At 51.4% G+C, this 17,075-nt stretch overlaps 9 protein-coding genes across 9 annotated transcripts; 3 read left to right on the forward strand and 6 right to left on the reverse strand. All coding sequences in view use genetic code 12, as the record gives it.

Annotated features, from left to right (window-relative positions):
- Positions 1 to 220: 220 nt before the first annotated feature.
- On the reverse strand, positions 221 to 1,957 carry SCW11 (putative glucan endo-1,3-beta-D-glucosidase; the record flags this gene model as incomplete). Its single annotated transcript, XM_034159143.1, has 1 exon — positions 221 to 1,957. The coding sequence occupies one exon, from the start codon at positions 1,955 to 1,957 to the stop codon at positions 221 to 223; it is 1,737 nt and encodes a 578-aa protein (XP_034015030.1).
- Positions 1,958 to 3,434: 1,477 nt separating this feature from the next.
- On the reverse strand, positions 3,435 to 4,766 carry CDS1 (phosphatidate cytidylyltransferase; the record flags this gene model as incomplete). Its single annotated transcript, XM_034159154.1, has 1 exon — positions 3,435 to 4,766. The coding sequence occupies one exon, from the start codon at positions 4,764 to 4,766 to the stop codon at positions 3,435 to 3,437; it is 1,332 nt and encodes a 443-aa protein (XP_034015031.1).
- Positions 4,767 to 5,373: 607 nt separating this feature from the next.
- SUI1 (translation initiation factor eIF1) lies at positions 5,374 to 5,703 on the forward strand (the record flags this gene model as incomplete). The annotated part of the gene is made up of 1 exon (XM_034159165.1): positions 5,374 to 5,703. The coding sequence occupies one exon, from the start codon at positions 5,374 to 5,376 to the stop codon at positions 5,701 to 5,703; it is 330 nt and encodes a 109-aa protein (XP_034015032.1).
- A 163-nt stretch (positions 5,704 to 5,866) lies between these two features.
- On the forward strand, positions 5,867 to 6,490 carry DIURU_000088 (U2-type spliceosomal complex subunit; the record flags this gene model as incomplete). Its single annotated transcript, XM_034159176.1, has 1 exon — positions 5,867 to 6,490. The coding sequence occupies one exon, from the start codon at positions 5,867 to 5,869 to the stop codon at positions 6,488 to 6,490; it is 624 nt and encodes a 207-aa protein (XP_034015033.1).
- A 14-nt stretch (positions 6,491 to 6,504) lies between these two features.
- DIURU_000089 (uncharacterized protein) lies at positions 6,505 to 7,851 on the reverse strand (the record flags this gene model as incomplete). Its single annotated transcript, XM_034159187.1, has 1 exon — positions 6,505 to 7,851. The coding sequence occupies one exon, from the start codon at positions 7,849 to 7,851 to the stop codon at positions 6,505 to 6,507; it is 1,347 nt and encodes a 448-aa protein (XP_034015034.1).
- Positions 7,852 to 8,004: 153 nt separating this feature from the next.
- On the forward strand, positions 8,005 to 8,319 carry CKS1 (cyclin-dependent protein kinase regulatory subunit; the record flags this gene model as incomplete). Its single annotated transcript, XM_034159199.1, has 1 exon — positions 8,005 to 8,319. One exon carries the CDS (start codon positions 8,005 to 8,007, stop codon positions 8,317 to 8,319), a length of 315 nt encoding a protein of 104 aa, XP_034015035.1.
- A 133-nt stretch (positions 8,320 to 8,452) lies between these two features.
- Positions 8,453 to 10,045, reverse strand: ALG6 (dolichyl-P-Glc:Man(9)GlcNAc(2)-PP-dolichol alpha-1,3-glucosyltransferase; the record flags this gene model as incomplete). The annotated part of the gene is made up of 1 exon (XM_034159210.1): positions 8,453 to 10,045. One exon carries the CDS (start codon positions 10,043 to 10,045, stop codon positions 8,453 to 8,455), a length of 1,593 nt encoding a protein of 530 aa, XP_034015036.1.
- A 348-nt stretch (positions 10,046 to 10,393) lies between these two features.
- On the reverse strand, positions 10,394 to 11,392 carry DIURU_000092 (uncharacterized protein; the record flags this gene model as incomplete). Its single annotated transcript, XM_034159221.1, has 1 exon — positions 10,394 to 11,392. One exon carries the CDS (start codon positions 11,390 to 11,392, stop codon positions 10,394 to 10,396), a length of 999 nt encoding a protein of 332 aa, XP_034015037.1.
- Positions 11,393 to 12,321: 929 nt separating this feature from the next.
- On the reverse strand, positions 12,322 to 17,049 carry TSM1 (Tsm1p; the record flags this gene model as incomplete). The annotated part of the gene is made up of 1 exon (XM_034159232.1): positions 12,322 to 17,049. One exon carries the CDS (start codon positions 17,047 to 17,049, stop codon positions 12,322 to 12,324), a length of 4,728 nt encoding a protein of 1,575 aa, XP_034015038.1.
- Positions 17,050 to 17,075: the final 26 nt, after the last annotated feature.

Below are 17,075 nucleotides of genomic sequence, written 5' to 3' on the forward strand. Positions count from 1 at the left end.
GGCTCTTAGAGTCTTCTACAACCGTTTTTTACAGGTAGATATTAATGCATACTTATAGATAAAGTGTAGGTGATATTTCCAGCTATGGCTCTTTCATATCTGCCATAAATCAATGAGTGTACTCAAATTTCCCCCACTTTACAATTATCTTTTCATTTATCCATTAAAATCAACCTAACCTAAATGCAAATCTAAATAAAACGTCTAAAAAAGTGTATGTCTAACTGAACAAGTCCAACGCCCCGAAGTATTGTTCGATGCCGTAGGGACCTGGGTTCTTCCAGTAGTCGTCCCACATCGCCAACACCGTCACGTCGTTGCCTATGGTGTTCCAGATCAGTTCAAACACAATCTTCTGGTTTTCCTTGGAGGGAACATTAAGGCCGTTGGTGGCACCCTTGTGCGGGTAGCCGGTTTCGGTGACATAGATCTTCTTGTTGGGACAGGCTTGAGCCACAGCTTCGTTCTGTTGCTTCAAGTATTCCCCGGCGCCATCAGGAGCCACCCCGGTGTTGAAGTAGGAGTGGATATTGGTGCCGATGAAGTCCGACTGTTCACAGAGTTCCGGGTGTCTGATGAATGAAATCGGCGGTTCCGAGGTGATCACAGAACCGGAGTAACCCGCTGCCTGGAGCTGGCCTCTAACCAGACTGAGCTTGCCATTAAGTTGGTCCGGCAGAAGGTTACCGTCGTTGACGGCCTCGTTACCCACGGTGACGAAATCAATGATATCCCAGCCGTTGGATTGACCCCAGGAAATGAATTCAGACACACCGCCGTCAATGGAGTCGGGGCCCTGGCCAGGCTGGAACCAGAACCCTTGGTTCACTTTGAGACCAAGGTCCTTGCACGCGGGCAAAATGTTGGTGAACGCCCCGCAGTCAGACCCGTAGATCCGCACCTTGTTGATCCCCTTTTGCTTGACGATGGCGAGATCGCTACGCACGGTGGCGGCGTCCTTGCACGACTGGTCGTTGTTGTAAGGGGAGTAGACAATGTACACGGGGGGAGTCAACAAGCCATCCAGCGAACCACCATTGTTGTTGTTGTTGTCGTTTCCTTGGTTGTTGTCATTGCCTTGGTTGTTGTCGTTTCCTTGGTTGTTGTCGTTACCCTGGTTGTTATTGTAGTTATTGTTGTTATCCAGGTTATTGTTGTTGTCGTTGTTCCCTTGGTTCAGGTTCAGGTCGTTACCCAGGTTGTTGTTGTTGTTACCCTGGTTATTGTTATTGTTACCCTGGTTGTTGTCGCCCTGGTTGTCAGCTTGAGTGGTGGAGGGTTGAGGTGCCGGCTGGGTAGACGGTTCAGTAGACGGCTGCTGTTCAGTCGTCGGCTGTTCTGTCGTCGGTTGTTCGGTCGTCGGTTGTTCGGTCGTCGTCGGTTGGTCCTGCTGTTGCTCAGTAGTAGTGGGCTGCGGCTGGGGCTCAGTCGTCAGAGTCTGTTGTTGTTGACCTGCGTTGTCTTGAGCCTGGGGACCATAGATGGTCGTCGCCGCTACAGTCACGATATCCGAGGGACCGAAATTGACCGTCTCCACCACCTGGACGTTATTGTTATTATTCTGCTGCGTATTCGGCGAGTCCCCGTTCCCAGAGTCGTTGGTGACCTGGGCGGTCGGGGCCGCTGCTGGACCGTTATTGTTGTTGTTGTCTTGGTTTCCACCACCAACATCCAAGTCGTTCTCGTCACCAGTGATCAAAGGAGGGGCACTGGTCGTGTAAAACAGAGTACCAAATTGGGAGTCGTCGATGCTCACTGCACCCAGTACTCCCCCGACGGTGTTGCCGTTGGCGTCGACATACACCACCGCCGGCTGGACCGTGGTTGTCGCTTCTGCCACCGCCACCACGGGCTGGATGTAGGCAGTCACGGGGCCGTTGTCGTCGTCGTCGGCGTCTCGAGGCACCAACACCGGTAAGGCGGCGACGAGGGGGAGTAACATGGATCGGATAATCATGGTATGGGCTAAAGCGAAAGGAAGGGGAAGCGAAAGAGGCTGGGAGGAAAATGGGTGGGCGAAATTGAGCCAGCTATATACCAAAACAAATAAGCCACGCCGCCGGACAGCACAGAGACGTACGTCCCCAGAAAAACCGCCCCTTGCCCCCTCATCCAACCCCCCCTTCCGCTCGGTAGAGGGTACGGTAAGCAGAGGTGCATTTGCAGCCACGGTTAAGCCGCGCACGCATACGCACGGTTGGCACGTGTGTGCAGGAATGGCTTGCACTTTAGTACCAATTAGTCCGACACCGCCTGCCCGGTACCCGTAGTAATGAGACCCTGAAGCAAACGTTAGCGGTGAATTGGGGGTTGGGGGTAAAAAATAATCGTGACACCGTACCCTGCAGAAGACCCCACCGGCGTCGAAGGCTGGTTAATGTCTGGTCAATAGTACTGCCTTAGCCAATGGTTGTGTCGATGTAACGATATCGTCAGTGTAGTAAATGTAGTGGAACGTGGGTCAAGAAATATGGGACCGTTTTCTAATTCTATTTGGTGCTATTTGGTGGTCTATTTCGGCTGTTGATCGACGGTGTAAACCCTATTTTAGAGGTGTCATACTCGGGTGCGACAGTTGACACATGGGACTAAAGTTCCACTTAGACCGCGATTAGTTGCTCTAAGTTGGCACTAGTAGTCACGGCACATTCCGCAGCTCTACGCAGCTATCTCGTCGGGTCGTTTTTGTTCGTAACTGCCTTCCCTTAGTGCTTTCGCAACCAGCCATTTCGCACTACCTCTTCGTGGCCATCGAGCCAGCCTCACACTCGCACCCTTACTGAGGGCGCACTGCGAGGTGCGCGCACGGCTTCCCAAGAGCTCCCCGAGGCGTGAGGTCGTGAGACATCGTTACGTCTATTAACTAACCGTCGATCATCACTAGTTTTGACTAAGATTTACTACCACTTTTTTTTTGACTAATTTTGGTGGAAGATTTTTATCCGAAAATGACTCAATCCTCAAGGTAAACTAATCTCGACATTCACGAAGGTGACGCGGAACGGCTTATCTGCGGAGATGGTAACCTGGTGGCGTTAGTGGGGAGCGAAGCACGGTGTACTTGGCGTGTTGTACTTCACTCATGCCGCTAATGGCACCAGCATCGCAGACCATCAAATGGTACGGTTACAGTATGATAGATTATCGAAGTAGTAATTGACTAAAGCTACAAAACTGTGACTAGCAATTGCTATCAGAATTGTCATTATCACTTGGTTCTGCTGTCACTCAGCCTCTGCGGGGCTCGGCTGCGTCTTCCGTATCGATTGCGTACCTGAAGCCAGCACCATGCGAACAATGGTCCTGGCGATGAGGCCCAAGATGGTTGTAAAGGCGCCAGTTGACGACGCTACGGAAATAATATCTACATGTGTGTTGAATTACATCTATACAATTACCATTAGACCGCTTGTTGAATAGCCGGTCACGTATCATTAAAGAGTAGCCAGCTCTAACAACTCCAGCACCTTGACCACCGTCAGCTCGGGGACGGCGTCGATGTTGTGCAAGTACCGCAACAACAGGCGGATAAGGTGGATGATCTGGGCCACCAGCAAGTTGACGATCGCCGTCTGGAGAATCTTGGCGAAGGTCATCTTCTGCACCGAGATGAACGTCAGGTAGTACAAGTACAGGAACGACCCCATCAAGAACTGGCAGTCCATGCGGTCGGTGACGCCGCCGTGGCCGGGGATGGTGTCGCCAAAGTCCTTGATGGCGAACGCGCGCTTCAACCCCAGAGCGAAGAACCCGCCAAAGGGGGCGATCAACGACGCGAACGTCGCCAACCACAACCCGTGGGCGTAGACGGGCTTGATGTTGAGGGTGTGGACAACGCTCTGGAAGAAGTCGGGCACCTGCCACAACTGGGTGATGAACACGGGGTTGTGTTCGCAGTGGGGGAAGTTGGTAATGTTGGTGCTCAAGTTCTCCGCGGGACAGATAAAGTAGTCGGTGGCCAGGCACCCGTAGACAAACAACAACGACCAGATCATGGTGCAGATCCAGGCACCGACAAACCCTTCAACGGTCTTCTTGGGCGACAACTCAATGAGCTGAGTGCGGCCGAAGGTGATGCCACAGAGGTAGGCGAAGATGTCGTTGGTGATGACGAGGGCGCAGGGGAGGAAGAACCAGATGATGCCGTTGAGGATGTTTTCGATGATGAGATGCGCCTGGTACACGACGATCAAAAGCGTCATGTGGGTGATGCAGAGCTGGGCAAATTGGAACTTATAGTGACCCTTCTTCAACGTGAGCACAAACGCGACAAAACCGGCAACGTAGGCGGTGTACAGGGTGAACTTGTGGTTGGCCATGAGGAACAGAGTGACGCGGTGTGCAAACAAGTCTTCTTGGAAAAAGTCAAGGACATTGGGGGCGTCCAAAAAGTACACCGTCGTCACCAAAAAGTACCAATTGAGCAGCTTGGTGAGGGGGATTTCCTTATCTCTCGCCGGTTCCAGCGAGAGGGCGATGATCTCCTTGAACGTCAAGATTTGCAACACCAGGACAAAGATGATCAACGGGAGATGGCCGCCGGCAAGCACCAAGAAGAAGCCGCCGATCATGACGAACGTCCAGATGGTTCTCGTGATAAACGCCAGCTTCTTCTTCTCGGCCTCGTTGACCACCGCCTTGTCCAGTTTCTTCTTCTCCGACGTGGCTTGCGGGACGACGTCACCGCCAGTGTTGGCGGCTTTGGCGGCGGTCTGTTTGGCTGCCTTGGTCGTCCGAGCCGCTTTTCCCTTTTGCGGTTGTACCATGGTTGCTCCGTGAATTGAGACCGAAATGGGGGGACAGGTTTCGAGGTATGGCAACGGCTGCTTAAGCGTGTGGTTGTGGCACGTTTTTGTACCCAGTGAAAAAAACGCTACCTCCCTGAGCGTGCGCGCTGCCCTCTCACTGGGGAAACACGCACTGGGCGTGGGTCTATTTTTCACATGCTGTTGGGTGTGCGCTGCTATTCTGGGTAATCGTATCGAGAAAGAATGGTGGGGTCAGGTGGGCTTAGGCCGGGGTCTATGGCAATTGAACAACAGCCAGTAGCAAGAGGACGGGTACGATGATTGACAACGTGGGTCACTCGATTGCTAATTGGTGGTCGGGGCTCAAGTAGATTTTGCCACTCGTTGCCCCTGGTTACCGCATTTTTTTAGTGTACTGAGTAATTGTGGTGATGGGGTCTCATCGTGGGGTGAGGATGGCCTCGAGGTCATTCGCGCCTCGCTTAGGGAGAGAGCACTACCGTGAGGTGTCAGTGGTGTTAGTAGTGTGACTTGCTTGACTGTCTGCAGTACCGCGAACTGCTGGGAAAAACAAAAAAAAAAAAAAAAAAATNTTTACTGGTACAACCAAAGCTCCTGTCATTGTATGTCGACGATCCAGAACCTCAACGCGTTTGACCCCTTTGCTGACACTGGCGACTCGGAAGCCCAACCCACCAACTACATCCACATCCGTATCCAGCAAAGAAACGGGAGAAAGACGTTGACCACGGTGCAAGGGATCCCCAATGAATACGACTTGAAGAAGATCTTGAAGGTGTTGAAGAAGGACTTCGCCTGCAACGGCAACATCGTCAAGGACGAAGAGCTTGGTGAAGTCATCCAAATGCAGGGCGACCAGCGTGTCAAGGTGTCGGAATTCTTGACCACTCAATTGCAGTTGCCCAAGAAGAACATCAAGATTCACGGGTTCTAGGTTTGTTTTTTAGGTATATCGGAATTAACAAAAGAAAAATATTGGGTATCATCTGTATTAATAGTGTTTTCTTTGGTAGTCTCTCTTAGTTTGGCGGGGGCTCGCGATCGGCTCATCCCGCTCTTATCAGTCAGTCTCACTCCGAGCACACAATTTATACCAGATGGGGGGCGATTTAAATCTTAAAAAGTCGTGGAACCCGGCGTTGGTGAAGAACCAACAGAAGGTCTGGCAGAAGGAACAGGAAAAGCTCGAGGAGTACAAGCAGATCAAGCAAAGAAACGCCGAGTTCGAGCAGGAACAACAGTACCAGAAGCTCCTCTCGCTCCGCCATGGACCCGACTATAAGGAGAAAATACTGGCTGAAGAAAAGCTTAAACTCGGTAAGTTGGACTGGATGTATACTTCCGCTACGGCGCTGTCGCCAGGTTCAACGGAGGTGCTGGGTGAGTTCACTGAGGGTAAAGCGCAAGCGGAAAAGCTCTTGCTGGGGCTGGGGGCGATGCTGGTGTCTAACAAAGCTAACCAACGGTTTATGAAAGTGATTAATGGTGGTAAGGGAACGGTTAAAGCCACCGATGACCCTATGGCCGCGGTGGCAATGGCGGCTCGCCAACACCGCCACCCTAAAGCTGCTACGACACCCAAAGACCTCAGAAACCAACGCGAAGACTCTCGCCGCAAACACCCGTCGTCTCGTGATGACCACCGCCGCCGCCACCGTCACCATACGCTGTCTCATAAGTCTACCAACGATAAACGTGAACGCTCACCAGTGAGATACTAATTCTATTCCATGTATTAAAAACTGAAGTGGGTGCCATCAATGTTATACCGAGTTCCTTGAAATTGCCATTCATACCATACTCGATTGGAGTCCAGCCGGCGCCACATTGCAAAAGTAATAGTGTCACCAATTTCCACATGGTAGTCGGCTACAGGGAATACCATGGGGAACCACAGCGAGCAATACTGGCCGTTAACCAACAGCAGCGGAGTTGCTGGACAATTGTGGATGGCGACGTGACCGTATAGTTGGGCTCTGAATGTCCCCATGATCGCATTTATCGTGCCTGCTTCCGTTGCTGTCCACGACACCGAACCGTGACGTTCAGTACCGTCATTACCACCATCAAAACGCCATATCTCGGTGGCGTCAGCAAGTGGGTAGTACCGTGAGAGTTTAGCCACATACGGACGAAATCCCGGTACTGAGTGATGGCTATGGATAGGGTACACTACCAGAGAGTACTGTTGAGGGATAGATACTGTCGACATGGGCATTTGTTGGCGAATCTCGGGGAACCGCTCGTTATCGCCAAACGAACCAAGCATCTCCAGAACTATAATGTCGGCATCAGCGATGGTGGGCGTTACTGAAGTCAAATGGAGCCGACAATCACGCCATCCCGCCAGCTTGGCTTCGAGAGTTCCATAACAGTGAGGGTTCTTTTCCACAATTTCAAGCTTGCCGTACCCTAAATGGGCAATGGCATCAGCTATAAGTCCCGTGCCTGCCCCCACTATCATCACCGTTGGTGGTTCTGGAGCCTGCCAATCGGTTATGGCGAGTTCCACGGCGTCGGCATAGGCCTGGTACTTGGCGCTATCGGCACTAAACGTGTTATAGACGTCGACAGTCATATCGGTGGTGGCAGGAGCCAATGGGTCGAGCCACCAGTCAACTCCAGCAATGGCACGGAGCCGTTCCGGGTGGCTAGTGATTACCGTCGATGTCGCCGATAGTAGCCAGTTGGCTATACCAAAATCGTTAACGTCATTACCCACCCACACTAATGCTAAATCAATACACGTCCATCGTCGATCAAATTCTGTAGTAGTAGTCTCGATATATATGGCGGGGAGTATTCGCAGGTCCGTTGCAGCACCGATGTTTCCCCAGTGAGTGCGCGGTGAGTGTTGGCCCATAGTGTACACCACCACCAACTGGCAGTGTGCGGGGACTATGGCCAACAACGCCTCGGCATTTATGGTAGGGTCAAATCGCCACGCCACGGTAGTCGATGTCGACCAGTCGATTTCCTCTGGTGTAGTTACCATGGGTATAACGTCGTCGCCAACGACAAACTTCCCCGGGCCCTTCAGCTCACTATCATCGCCCACCCACTGGCCCACATACCGCTTCATCTCTCTCTTTCTCTCTTTCGTCTTTCGCAACGCTCGCCTCACTCGCTGTTTACCTCGGGAGACTACGATTGGCGAGGCAGCGGGATAAAAAAAAGTTCACACGCGCGCGCACACAATTTTCACCACCGTACCCATTCGAGCCTCAGTGGGAGGATGACGAAGCCGAGATACTTGACCGAGGCCGAGCGGGCCAAGGTGCTTGAGTTCCAGGACATGATCCACTATAGTCCGCGGTACCTGGACGACCTGGACAACTTCGAGTACCGCCACGTGATGTTGCCCAAGAACATGCTCAAGGCGATCCCCCAGGACTACTTCAACCCGGAAACCGGCACGTTAAGATTGTTGCTTGAAGAAGAGTGGCGAGGGTTGGGGATCACCCAGCTGTTGGGGTGGGCCCACTACGAGACCCACGCCCCGGAACCCCACATCTTGCTCTTTAAACGCCCGATAAACTATGGCCAGTGAGCGGGGCTCCCCGGCCCCCTCCCCCACTCTCTATACTCTCTGGCAATGAGGCCGGCCAGGCGGCGGTGCCCCTGAAAGACCTCGTTTTTTGTACCTAGTATTAGCATGAACCCCATACAACGCATCGATTTTTTCATAACTGCAACGCTCGGTAGTGGAGCCACCCGTAGAACACGGCGAACCCGGCGAAGGCGACGCCGCAATTGATGATCACCCAGAGATCGGGCCATTGCTGTGGCGGTGCCATCGTGGCGTCGGCGACGTGGTAGCCAATCATCGCGAGGTACGACCCCACCATAATTAAACGCCATAACCACAGGTGGTGGTTAAGACGGGGAGCACCGACGAACCAATTGGCCATAAACACAGTCACCCAGTATTGGAGGACAAGCTCGTCGCGTTTAAGCAACGGGTACATCGAGAAGCACCCGACATTGTTGATCCACTGGACGATATCAATGAGGGCAGGGTCGATGGCGAGCAAAAGCGTCGCGGGGATTAGCGCAAGTAAGATCAGCTTTTCGTGGACTTGGTAGGAGAAGAAGAAGAAGCCAAGGGCAGTGGTGGTGAAGCCAATGACAATGGCGGCAATGCGCGTCTGCTGGTCGCGTTTCAGCTTCAACTTATAGAACAATAACGCGTTGATGGGGATGATCAGCGCCAACGTCGCCAACAACGCCAACTTGGAGAGATCGGCAGCAGTGAACATCGTCTTATACTTGATCACCACGTTCAGCACACACCAGAAGTTGGCCACTTTATCCTCAAAAAGCCCGCGGGCAAAGGGGAACACCCGCACCACAATCTGAGTAAGAGTAGCAAGCGGTTGTTCGCCAAGCAAGAACGGAGTAAGAATCACCGCCTGGGTGCCAATCACAGTAGCGCCAACCATCACCAATTGCGTCACCAGTTCAAGCTGCAGCAAGATGTAGGTGAAGATAAACGGACTATAGTAGAGCCCCATCTGCTTAAAGTTCAAGCAGCACACAAACCACACCAGCGCCACCACGAGTCGCCGCTTAATAAGCTCCACAACCAGACACAAAAACAACCCAAGCATCACCGAATTGTATTGGAAATGGCCGTGGTCAATAAGCACAAGCAGCGGCTGCGAAAGCATGATTAATACCACCACGATCTGGTCCATCCGCAGCACTTTAAACGTCTTGGCAATTAAATTCACCGCCAGAAGGATACCAGGGATGTAAAGCACCATCTCACTCACCAAACTCAGGTATCTCATGAACGTTTGCACGCCGATAGTCTCGATGCCTCGAGACTCGTCCAACGCAAACCACAGTGAGTCGATTGCTCCGCCAATCTTTCCAAGCACCCACGAGTGGAAGGCGGTCAAGGGAGGGTAGTCAAGCCCCCAGTAGGGTAAATCGTAGAAGTACCACTGGTGAATCGGCAAATGAGTAGTGAGCTCCAACCAGTGTCTCTGGGCCTCAAAGTCACCATACATCGGCGCCACCCCTTTGCCTGACCACCCACCAAGCCCCACAGCGATCCGGATCACTAACGCCGTGATCACCACCACGTAGCGGGCCGTCCACTGATCCGCCGCTCGCTGGAAGTACTGGAGGAGCTCAAACGCTGGAGTATACCAAAGCACCGGTTTCGGATGGTCAATAGCATCCTTTTCGGGAGTGTCAAGGTGATTTTTCACCTCGGTTTTCGTGTCGGCGGCCGAACGACGCGTGGTCTTAGTATTGGGCCTAGCCATGGATGGGTCCCCTGGAAATTTGCGACGCGAGCGTATAATTCCCGCCAGGCAAAGAGGTCAGACTACGCGTAATTCGACTTCGAACTAAGACATGTTTCATTAGTTAATGTTTCGATTATAGTTTCCATGTGTTGCACTTAAATTTAGGACCACTTGACCCCATTGGAAACTCAATTGTTGAATGATCCGACTCTACCAAGATGACATTTAAATCTATCTTCCAAAAGAAGCATCAGACGTACTGATCATATGTTTTTGGTTTTTGATTTACCACTTCAAATTCGGTCTGTCGATGAAGCACACGGGCTTTGATCGAATATATTATTATTATCGACCTCAACTATTTGTTCAAATGGTATATAGTTGCCAGCCGTGAGCATCGTTGCCTACGGCACTCAATACCACCTCGCCATCTTCAATAGATACAATCTCTCCATCAATGCAGAACCGCTTTTCATCATCAGATTGAGCCCGATGAGTAAGAGTAAGCGTATCTTTGACCTTGATATAATTGACATTAGGGTTTTTAATGTGAGCCCCATTGTCATATACTTGATTCATAATCTCCAAGATGTCAAGACCTGAGGGAAATGATATCACATAGAGAGAATTCTGGCGAATATCACCTTGAGGAGAAATGATAAACGTTGGCTCAAATCTTACCGACGGCGTCGCCACAAAATAGGCAAACGGACCATCAATCTCTTTACCATCAGCATTGATTTTCCCTTGGTACTGGTTCGGTTTGGCTAAGTTAGCCTGGGCAGCCATCTGGAAGCGGACAAGCCCATGCTTGCGTAGTTCCGGGGTATCCAGATCCGCTACCAACGCCGCATGAAAGCACCAGGAGAAGACCACCAAAAATAACCTGGAAGTTCCACTATACTTGGCCTGATAAGCATACAAAGGCTGTGTGAAACTCGACAGGAAGAGACGATTCACCGCAGCTTCCACCGAGTCAATGTCAAACAGTAACGCAAGCGAATTTCCTGTACCAGCAGGAATGGGAGCAATGGTCACCTTGCCTTTGGTAGTGGTGGGCAAATGATTGATGAATTCGTTAATCGAGGTATCACCCAGAATAAACACCACAAGCGCATTGGCGGCAGTAAATCTCCGGGCAAACTCAATAATGGCCGTAGCCAGTATGGTTTCAATGTATGTATGGGTATTGCCACTAAGAGTCAACAACGGGCGAAGCACCAGATTGTATACCAGGTGGGTGAGTACTCGAGCGCCCGAGCGGACCAGATCAATCACGAATATGGAGTCAAAGGGAAGACGGGGTGGAGCAACGTCTGAGGCAATGGAGTAACCCGTTTCGGGATCATTCTTGACGGTGATCATACTTGAAACTGAGGGAGAGAAGCCACAGTGGCGGTTGATCTCAACTGATAAAACCGAGCCGCACTTATAAAGCGCGCCTTTGAGTATTGAGGTTGCAAATTGTGGAGAATTGAGAAAAATGTACACTGTGAGGTAAAGTATCAAGAAGTTTCAAAGTTGAGAGAACTTTTGTATTGGGATAAGATTGTTTGAAGCTGACAAGTCCACATTTAATTGGCATTATCACATCTCCAAAGCTAAAATAAATTTCACCACATCACAAAAAGATCAGTATGGTTTTTCTCTGATCTAAGTCCCATTTCTCTAAGCAATCAAATCAAGCATTAACACTGACTAGAAAACAGATACAGTGACACAATGTTTTATGCTAACAGGCACTAAAAGTTGTGATCACTTTTATAATGAGAAATTAAATAGCACAAACAGTTTTGCTCAGGTTAGAGCCAGAATTGAGTTCTACAATAAGTAGTACTAAAAAACCAACCAAATTTATCAGAATAGTCTCAAATAAGGGCAAGACTGAGTTCAAATAAAACACACAACAGTGAACATTCGGCTCAAACTAGACCATCGGAATCGAACCCCTTTTTCAATTTAGCGGAAGGTTTAATATCGAGTACTCTGTGTATCTCTCTATTGGCTTGCGCCATCATCTACAAACCACCCCTAAAAAAAGATTGGAGACATTTTACGAGGTGGGACACTATCCAGTCTTCTCACACCTGATGGTGTCAGCATGTGCCAAAATCTCATCAGTCAGTTTGTCCGAGTGGTTAAGGAGTTTGACTCGAACTTCAATCGAGGCATCAAATGCTCTTTGAGCGCACAGGTTCGAGTCCTGTAGCTGACGGGAACCTTCTTTTTAGCTCCCTTTAGACCATATACTGGTGATATTATACCGTTATGCATTATCATTACTCTATAAATCCCTATTTGAGGTTGAATTTCAACGTGATTTTCGGTTTGCTTCCCGACGGACCATCTTTAGGCGACTTTTCCTGTACCTCACCGTTGTCAGCATCGTCGTGAGCTGTTTGCTCATCCTTCATCTCAACATCGCCGTTGTCATCGACATCATTGCCATTGTCATCGACATCATTGCCATTCTGAGCTGGTTGATCAGTATTAGACTTCAGAGGTTCGTCAACGTCTTTAGTTTCACCAACAGCTTCGGTCATAGCAATATCTTCATCCACATCACCATTGGCACCGTTGTCAAGCTCGTTTGTATCGTTGTTACCAGCGTCACCGGCATCACTGATTTCCTTAACACCATCACCATTAGCATTCTCTTCATTAACTTTGTCAGCTTCACCATTCGGTTGTGTTTGTTCAGTTTCACCCACTTCACCAACCTCACCATTTGCGTCACCAGACCTATGGTCGATGGCATCACCATTAGATTTGATTCCGTCCTGGATCTCCTCACTGGTTGCTCTCTTCACCTCCACAGTTCCTTGCTTCAAGTTGATGCGAACCAATCGTGGCGTCACCCTCTTTTTAAACAACTGAGCCAGTTTACCTTGAAACTTAAACAGAACGGTCGTCGGGTCGACTCGACTCACCGCCACGCCAGATTGCGGCGTTACAGTTTTTAATTGGTCCCGAGTAAGTCTAAACGATACCGTGGTACCGTTCACTGCTACCTTTCTTGGACCAACGGCAGCGATGGCTTGAGGAGCCTGGCGATTCAAGTGAGCTTCACGAAGCAGAGCTCTCTCTTCACGCGATAACGTAGGCTGAGGAGGAGCAGTGGATGTGGCAACACCACCCGAAGGGGTCAGACTCCCGCGAAGCTTGATAGTCAGCGTCGAGATCGGTTTACGCAGTAAGAATTGGATCTTGAATCTGCCTTCACGCTTAATCACCACCTGGCCATCGCCCAAGTTACGGGCCACAATCTTCTTCTTAAACTCGCTCACCGGCATCAGGGGCACAGGAAGACGGACGATATAGTCTTCGTGAGCCGGGTAGAGAAGCTGGCACATGTTGAGCACGTCTCTGCGCAAATGAAGAGGCATGAGCGACGAGTGGACAAGCTCCCAGAGCGTGTGGCGAAGTCCTAAGCCAGGACCATAGTCGCGGCGAAGCATGTTGATTACCCCTTTGATCAGAGCGCGAGCCAATTCATCACGCCGACGCGACCCTTTGGCCGCGGCCAGGCCGTCGTCAATCACCACCAGGTCCAGCACTTCGGTTGTAGTCTTCGGTGCCAGGGCAAGCTTGGTTAACGTGCCAAACTCGGGGTCATCGAGCGTCAGCCGCGTGCCGTCGATAGCGGCGATGGCGATAGCTTTCAAAAGCCCTTCGACAAGCTCCGTCTGGAATTGGCGGTTGGTGGTGGCGTTGGCGTCGGAGGCGAGAAGCACACACTTGCAGAAGTAGTTGAGCACGGCGGCGTTCTTGAGCCCGCCCAAGAGAAACACGCCTCGCCACGCCTCGATCCGCACCGGCGCCGGGTACTTGGCCGGCGTGTAGAACAAGAGATCTTCAATCGACAAAGACACAAGCCCCCTCACCGCAAGCTCCACCCGTTGGCGGAGACACTGCGCCAGCATCACGTGGTGGAACAGCGGAATCCATTCGTCAAGCTTTTGTAAACGGACAATCTCAGTGTCGACATTAGCGACAAATTGTTCGTGGTCCTTCAGGATGATCCCGGGGGTGGGTTCAGTGAGCCATTTGAGGGTATCGTGGGCGTCGGGCAGCGCTGGCGGGAATGCCAGTTGCGTAAGGGCGGCGAGAAGCTCAGTGACGTAAAACAGGTCCAGGAACGGGTTGTTACTGTTGTCGTTGTACTTGACCAAGTTGTACAAAAGATTGCGGATTGGCTTGGGCACTTCGCCGGCGTCGGTGCGAACACTGGCAAGAATTTGCGGGAGCCGCAGTTGGACGAAGAACCGGGGGAAATCGGTGAAATCGTTCAGCTTGGGGATCAGCGACCCGGGGTAGCAGAACATCGCTTTGTAGGCGTTTATCATGTACCCCACTCCGAGGAATTGGTTGCCTTCGTTGGAGATTGCTACGAGAGCACGAGCAGCAGCAATTCTCACCCCGTAATAGTAAGCATCATCCATCAACGTACGCGTAAGCAGGGCGTACACTTGAGGCAGCGGCCGTTGCGAGTGCGAGAAGTAGCGAATAGCATCATACTGGGCCTCGACGTCGCGATCGTACGAAAGCTGGGCACCGTACATATAATCGGGCTTCTTGATTTCAAACTGAGCGATCCACTCGAGGTCAGCGTCTACACGGACCCACTCAAACGCATTATCAAACACTTCCTCTTCGGTCTTGGTCCAATTTTCAAACCCCCACTCCGCCATCTCTTGCGGGGATTGTAACACTTGACTACCCAAGGGAGTAAATTGGGCCCCGTACTGAGGCGGTGGCGCTTCTTCTTCTTCGTCATCGTCACCTTTCTTCCTCAGCTTCATCTTCCGCCGCATCTTGGTGTTGTACTGGATATCGATGCGGGTATTAGCTTCCTTTAAATCGACAATGTGTTCGTAGGGAGTACCGTCCTGTTCGTGGACTCTGATGGTCATGGGCCCAGTGAACACTGCCTGGGTAGGAAATTGGGGCTCATCGTCAAGGTAAGCAAGCCCGTCGGCAACAAAGTTCTGCGGCGTCGGTTTGTACTTGCTCACTTCTTTCGTTTGTACTTGACGGATATTCATTTCAATAAGGAACCGTTTCTTGTTGAACCGTTGGGTGACATAAAAACGCGGCGTCCCCGCCCCGTATATCCACTGTTTAAAGAACCCTTCGAGCTTATTGGTCCGGTTGACTTTCTCACACACATACTGGAAATGCTGTGTCAGCACTGAGCCGTTCACCAAATCTCCCAGCATCGCCTGTAAGAATAACTTTGGAAGCACTCGACTAAGACCAAACAGTTTATCGGTCTTAGTCATTCGGCGGTCAAGACATACCATGACGATGGGAGCTTTGAGGCGGATAAACCAGAGGTCCTCATTACTCATCCGCACGGGGAACCGGAAAAACTGGAGCGCCAACGGCTTGCGGTTGACGTCCTTGGCACAGATTTCCTCCACCGCCATCTTCACCCGGAACTTGTACTCGTTATTACCCATGAGTACTTTGAGGTATTGAAGCATCATGTAGCGAGCGATACCCACCGTACACCATAAGTCATTAAATGAGTGGGGGACAATATTGATCCCCAGCCACTGAGTGGCAATCGCTTCAACCACCGCTTCTGTCAGCTCGAGCATCGGTTCAATGACGTCGCTAGGGTAAAGCACATCGGTGCTCATCACCGAGAGACCAGCGAAATTATGGGCAGGTTCGGGTGAGTGGTCGACAAACACAATCAGGTACAGCGAAAATGGGAATGAGCCAAATTCTCGAGAGAAGTAATCAAGGGCTCGGTTCAGTACCACACAGGTATTGCGCGCCCATTCTAGTTGATGGGCAAGACAATATACCGTCACCGGAATCAGCACCGCCTCGACTTTGCGGCCTTCGTCGTCATCGTCGCTGTCGTCGTCAATCACTGCTTCTTCAACGGGCTCGGGGGCTTCCTCAGTTTTAAGGACAAAGCTGGAAAAACAACCATAGGCCCACCCTAAGTGTTGAGCACACACGGGGTTAAACACCAGCCACAGCACGATCTTCTTCGCCGGATCCAGCGGGTGCGGGGTTTCTTTAACGTTATTAGCATCACCACAGCACACCACCACGTCCAGATCGCCGGATTCTTCGTCGTCGTCGTCGTCTTTGGCCTCGTCGTCCTGGCGTAGACTTCGCGGCACGCTGAGCTCCACCAGCCACGTACACCGCTCCCACAAGTTGTCGATGCAGGGAACCCACAGCGAGGTGCTCACATTAAAATCGGTGTTGGTGGTGTAGCAGTGCCAGCGGCTGGGGTCGGGGTCGGAAGTAGCGAATATCACCCCGTTCTTAGGGTTGACGAGACTGAAGCGAATGCGGATGGTGATAGGGGCGTAGCTATCGTTATGGGTGTTCTTTTTCATCGGCGTCGTCCCCGCTACCAGCATCGGCGTCAGCGACGAGTCGGCAAGCTCAAACCGAAGCAGATCGGGGAGGAACACCGCGAGCTCCTCAGTATTAGTATGGGCAGTAGTATACTGGGAAAGGAAATGCTGCTGTTGTTGCTGGAGCTGGAGCTGGACCTGTTGCTGCTGTTGTGCCAGCGGTGTCTCCTGAGTAAGCAATTGTTGAGTGAGTTGTTGCTGGTGCTGCTGGAGCTCCCGGGGATCGAAATTGACCTCGCCAAACACTTTGGCAAGCTTGCGGCGGAGCAAATGGCTGTGGTGGATGGTGAAATCCTCCAGGTAGAGGTCAAATAGGTTGACGGTGCCTCGTTCCACCAGGGCCTCAAAGTAGCTCTCGTCGTTGATGTAGAGGTCGTCATCATAGATAAAATTGCACGGCTTGCCGTTGTTGACAGTGACTTCCTCAATGGCCATCTCTCGACAGTCAAACTTGACCACTTTAAGCTTGTCGGTATAAGGGACAATCACGACCTCGGTGGTGCCGGCGATGGCCTGGTTGGCGAGGTCGACGTCGACAGACACCCGCTGGTGCACCACCTTGAACGGCTGGGCCAGCACGTTCAGCGTTTTCGCCTTGCTGGCCCGGTAGAGCTTCGGGGTGTCTATCGCAGGCATGGGGGGTGTGATGTAGAGCGCGCGCC

Source organism: Diutina rugosa (assembly GCF_008704595.1).
Source record: "Diutina rugosa strain CBS 613 chromosome Unknown scaffold15_size221551, whole genome shotgun sequence".
NCBI classification, from domain to species: Eukaryota; Fungi; Ascomycota; class Pichiomycetes; order Serinales; family Debaryomycetaceae; genus Diutina; species Diutina rugosa.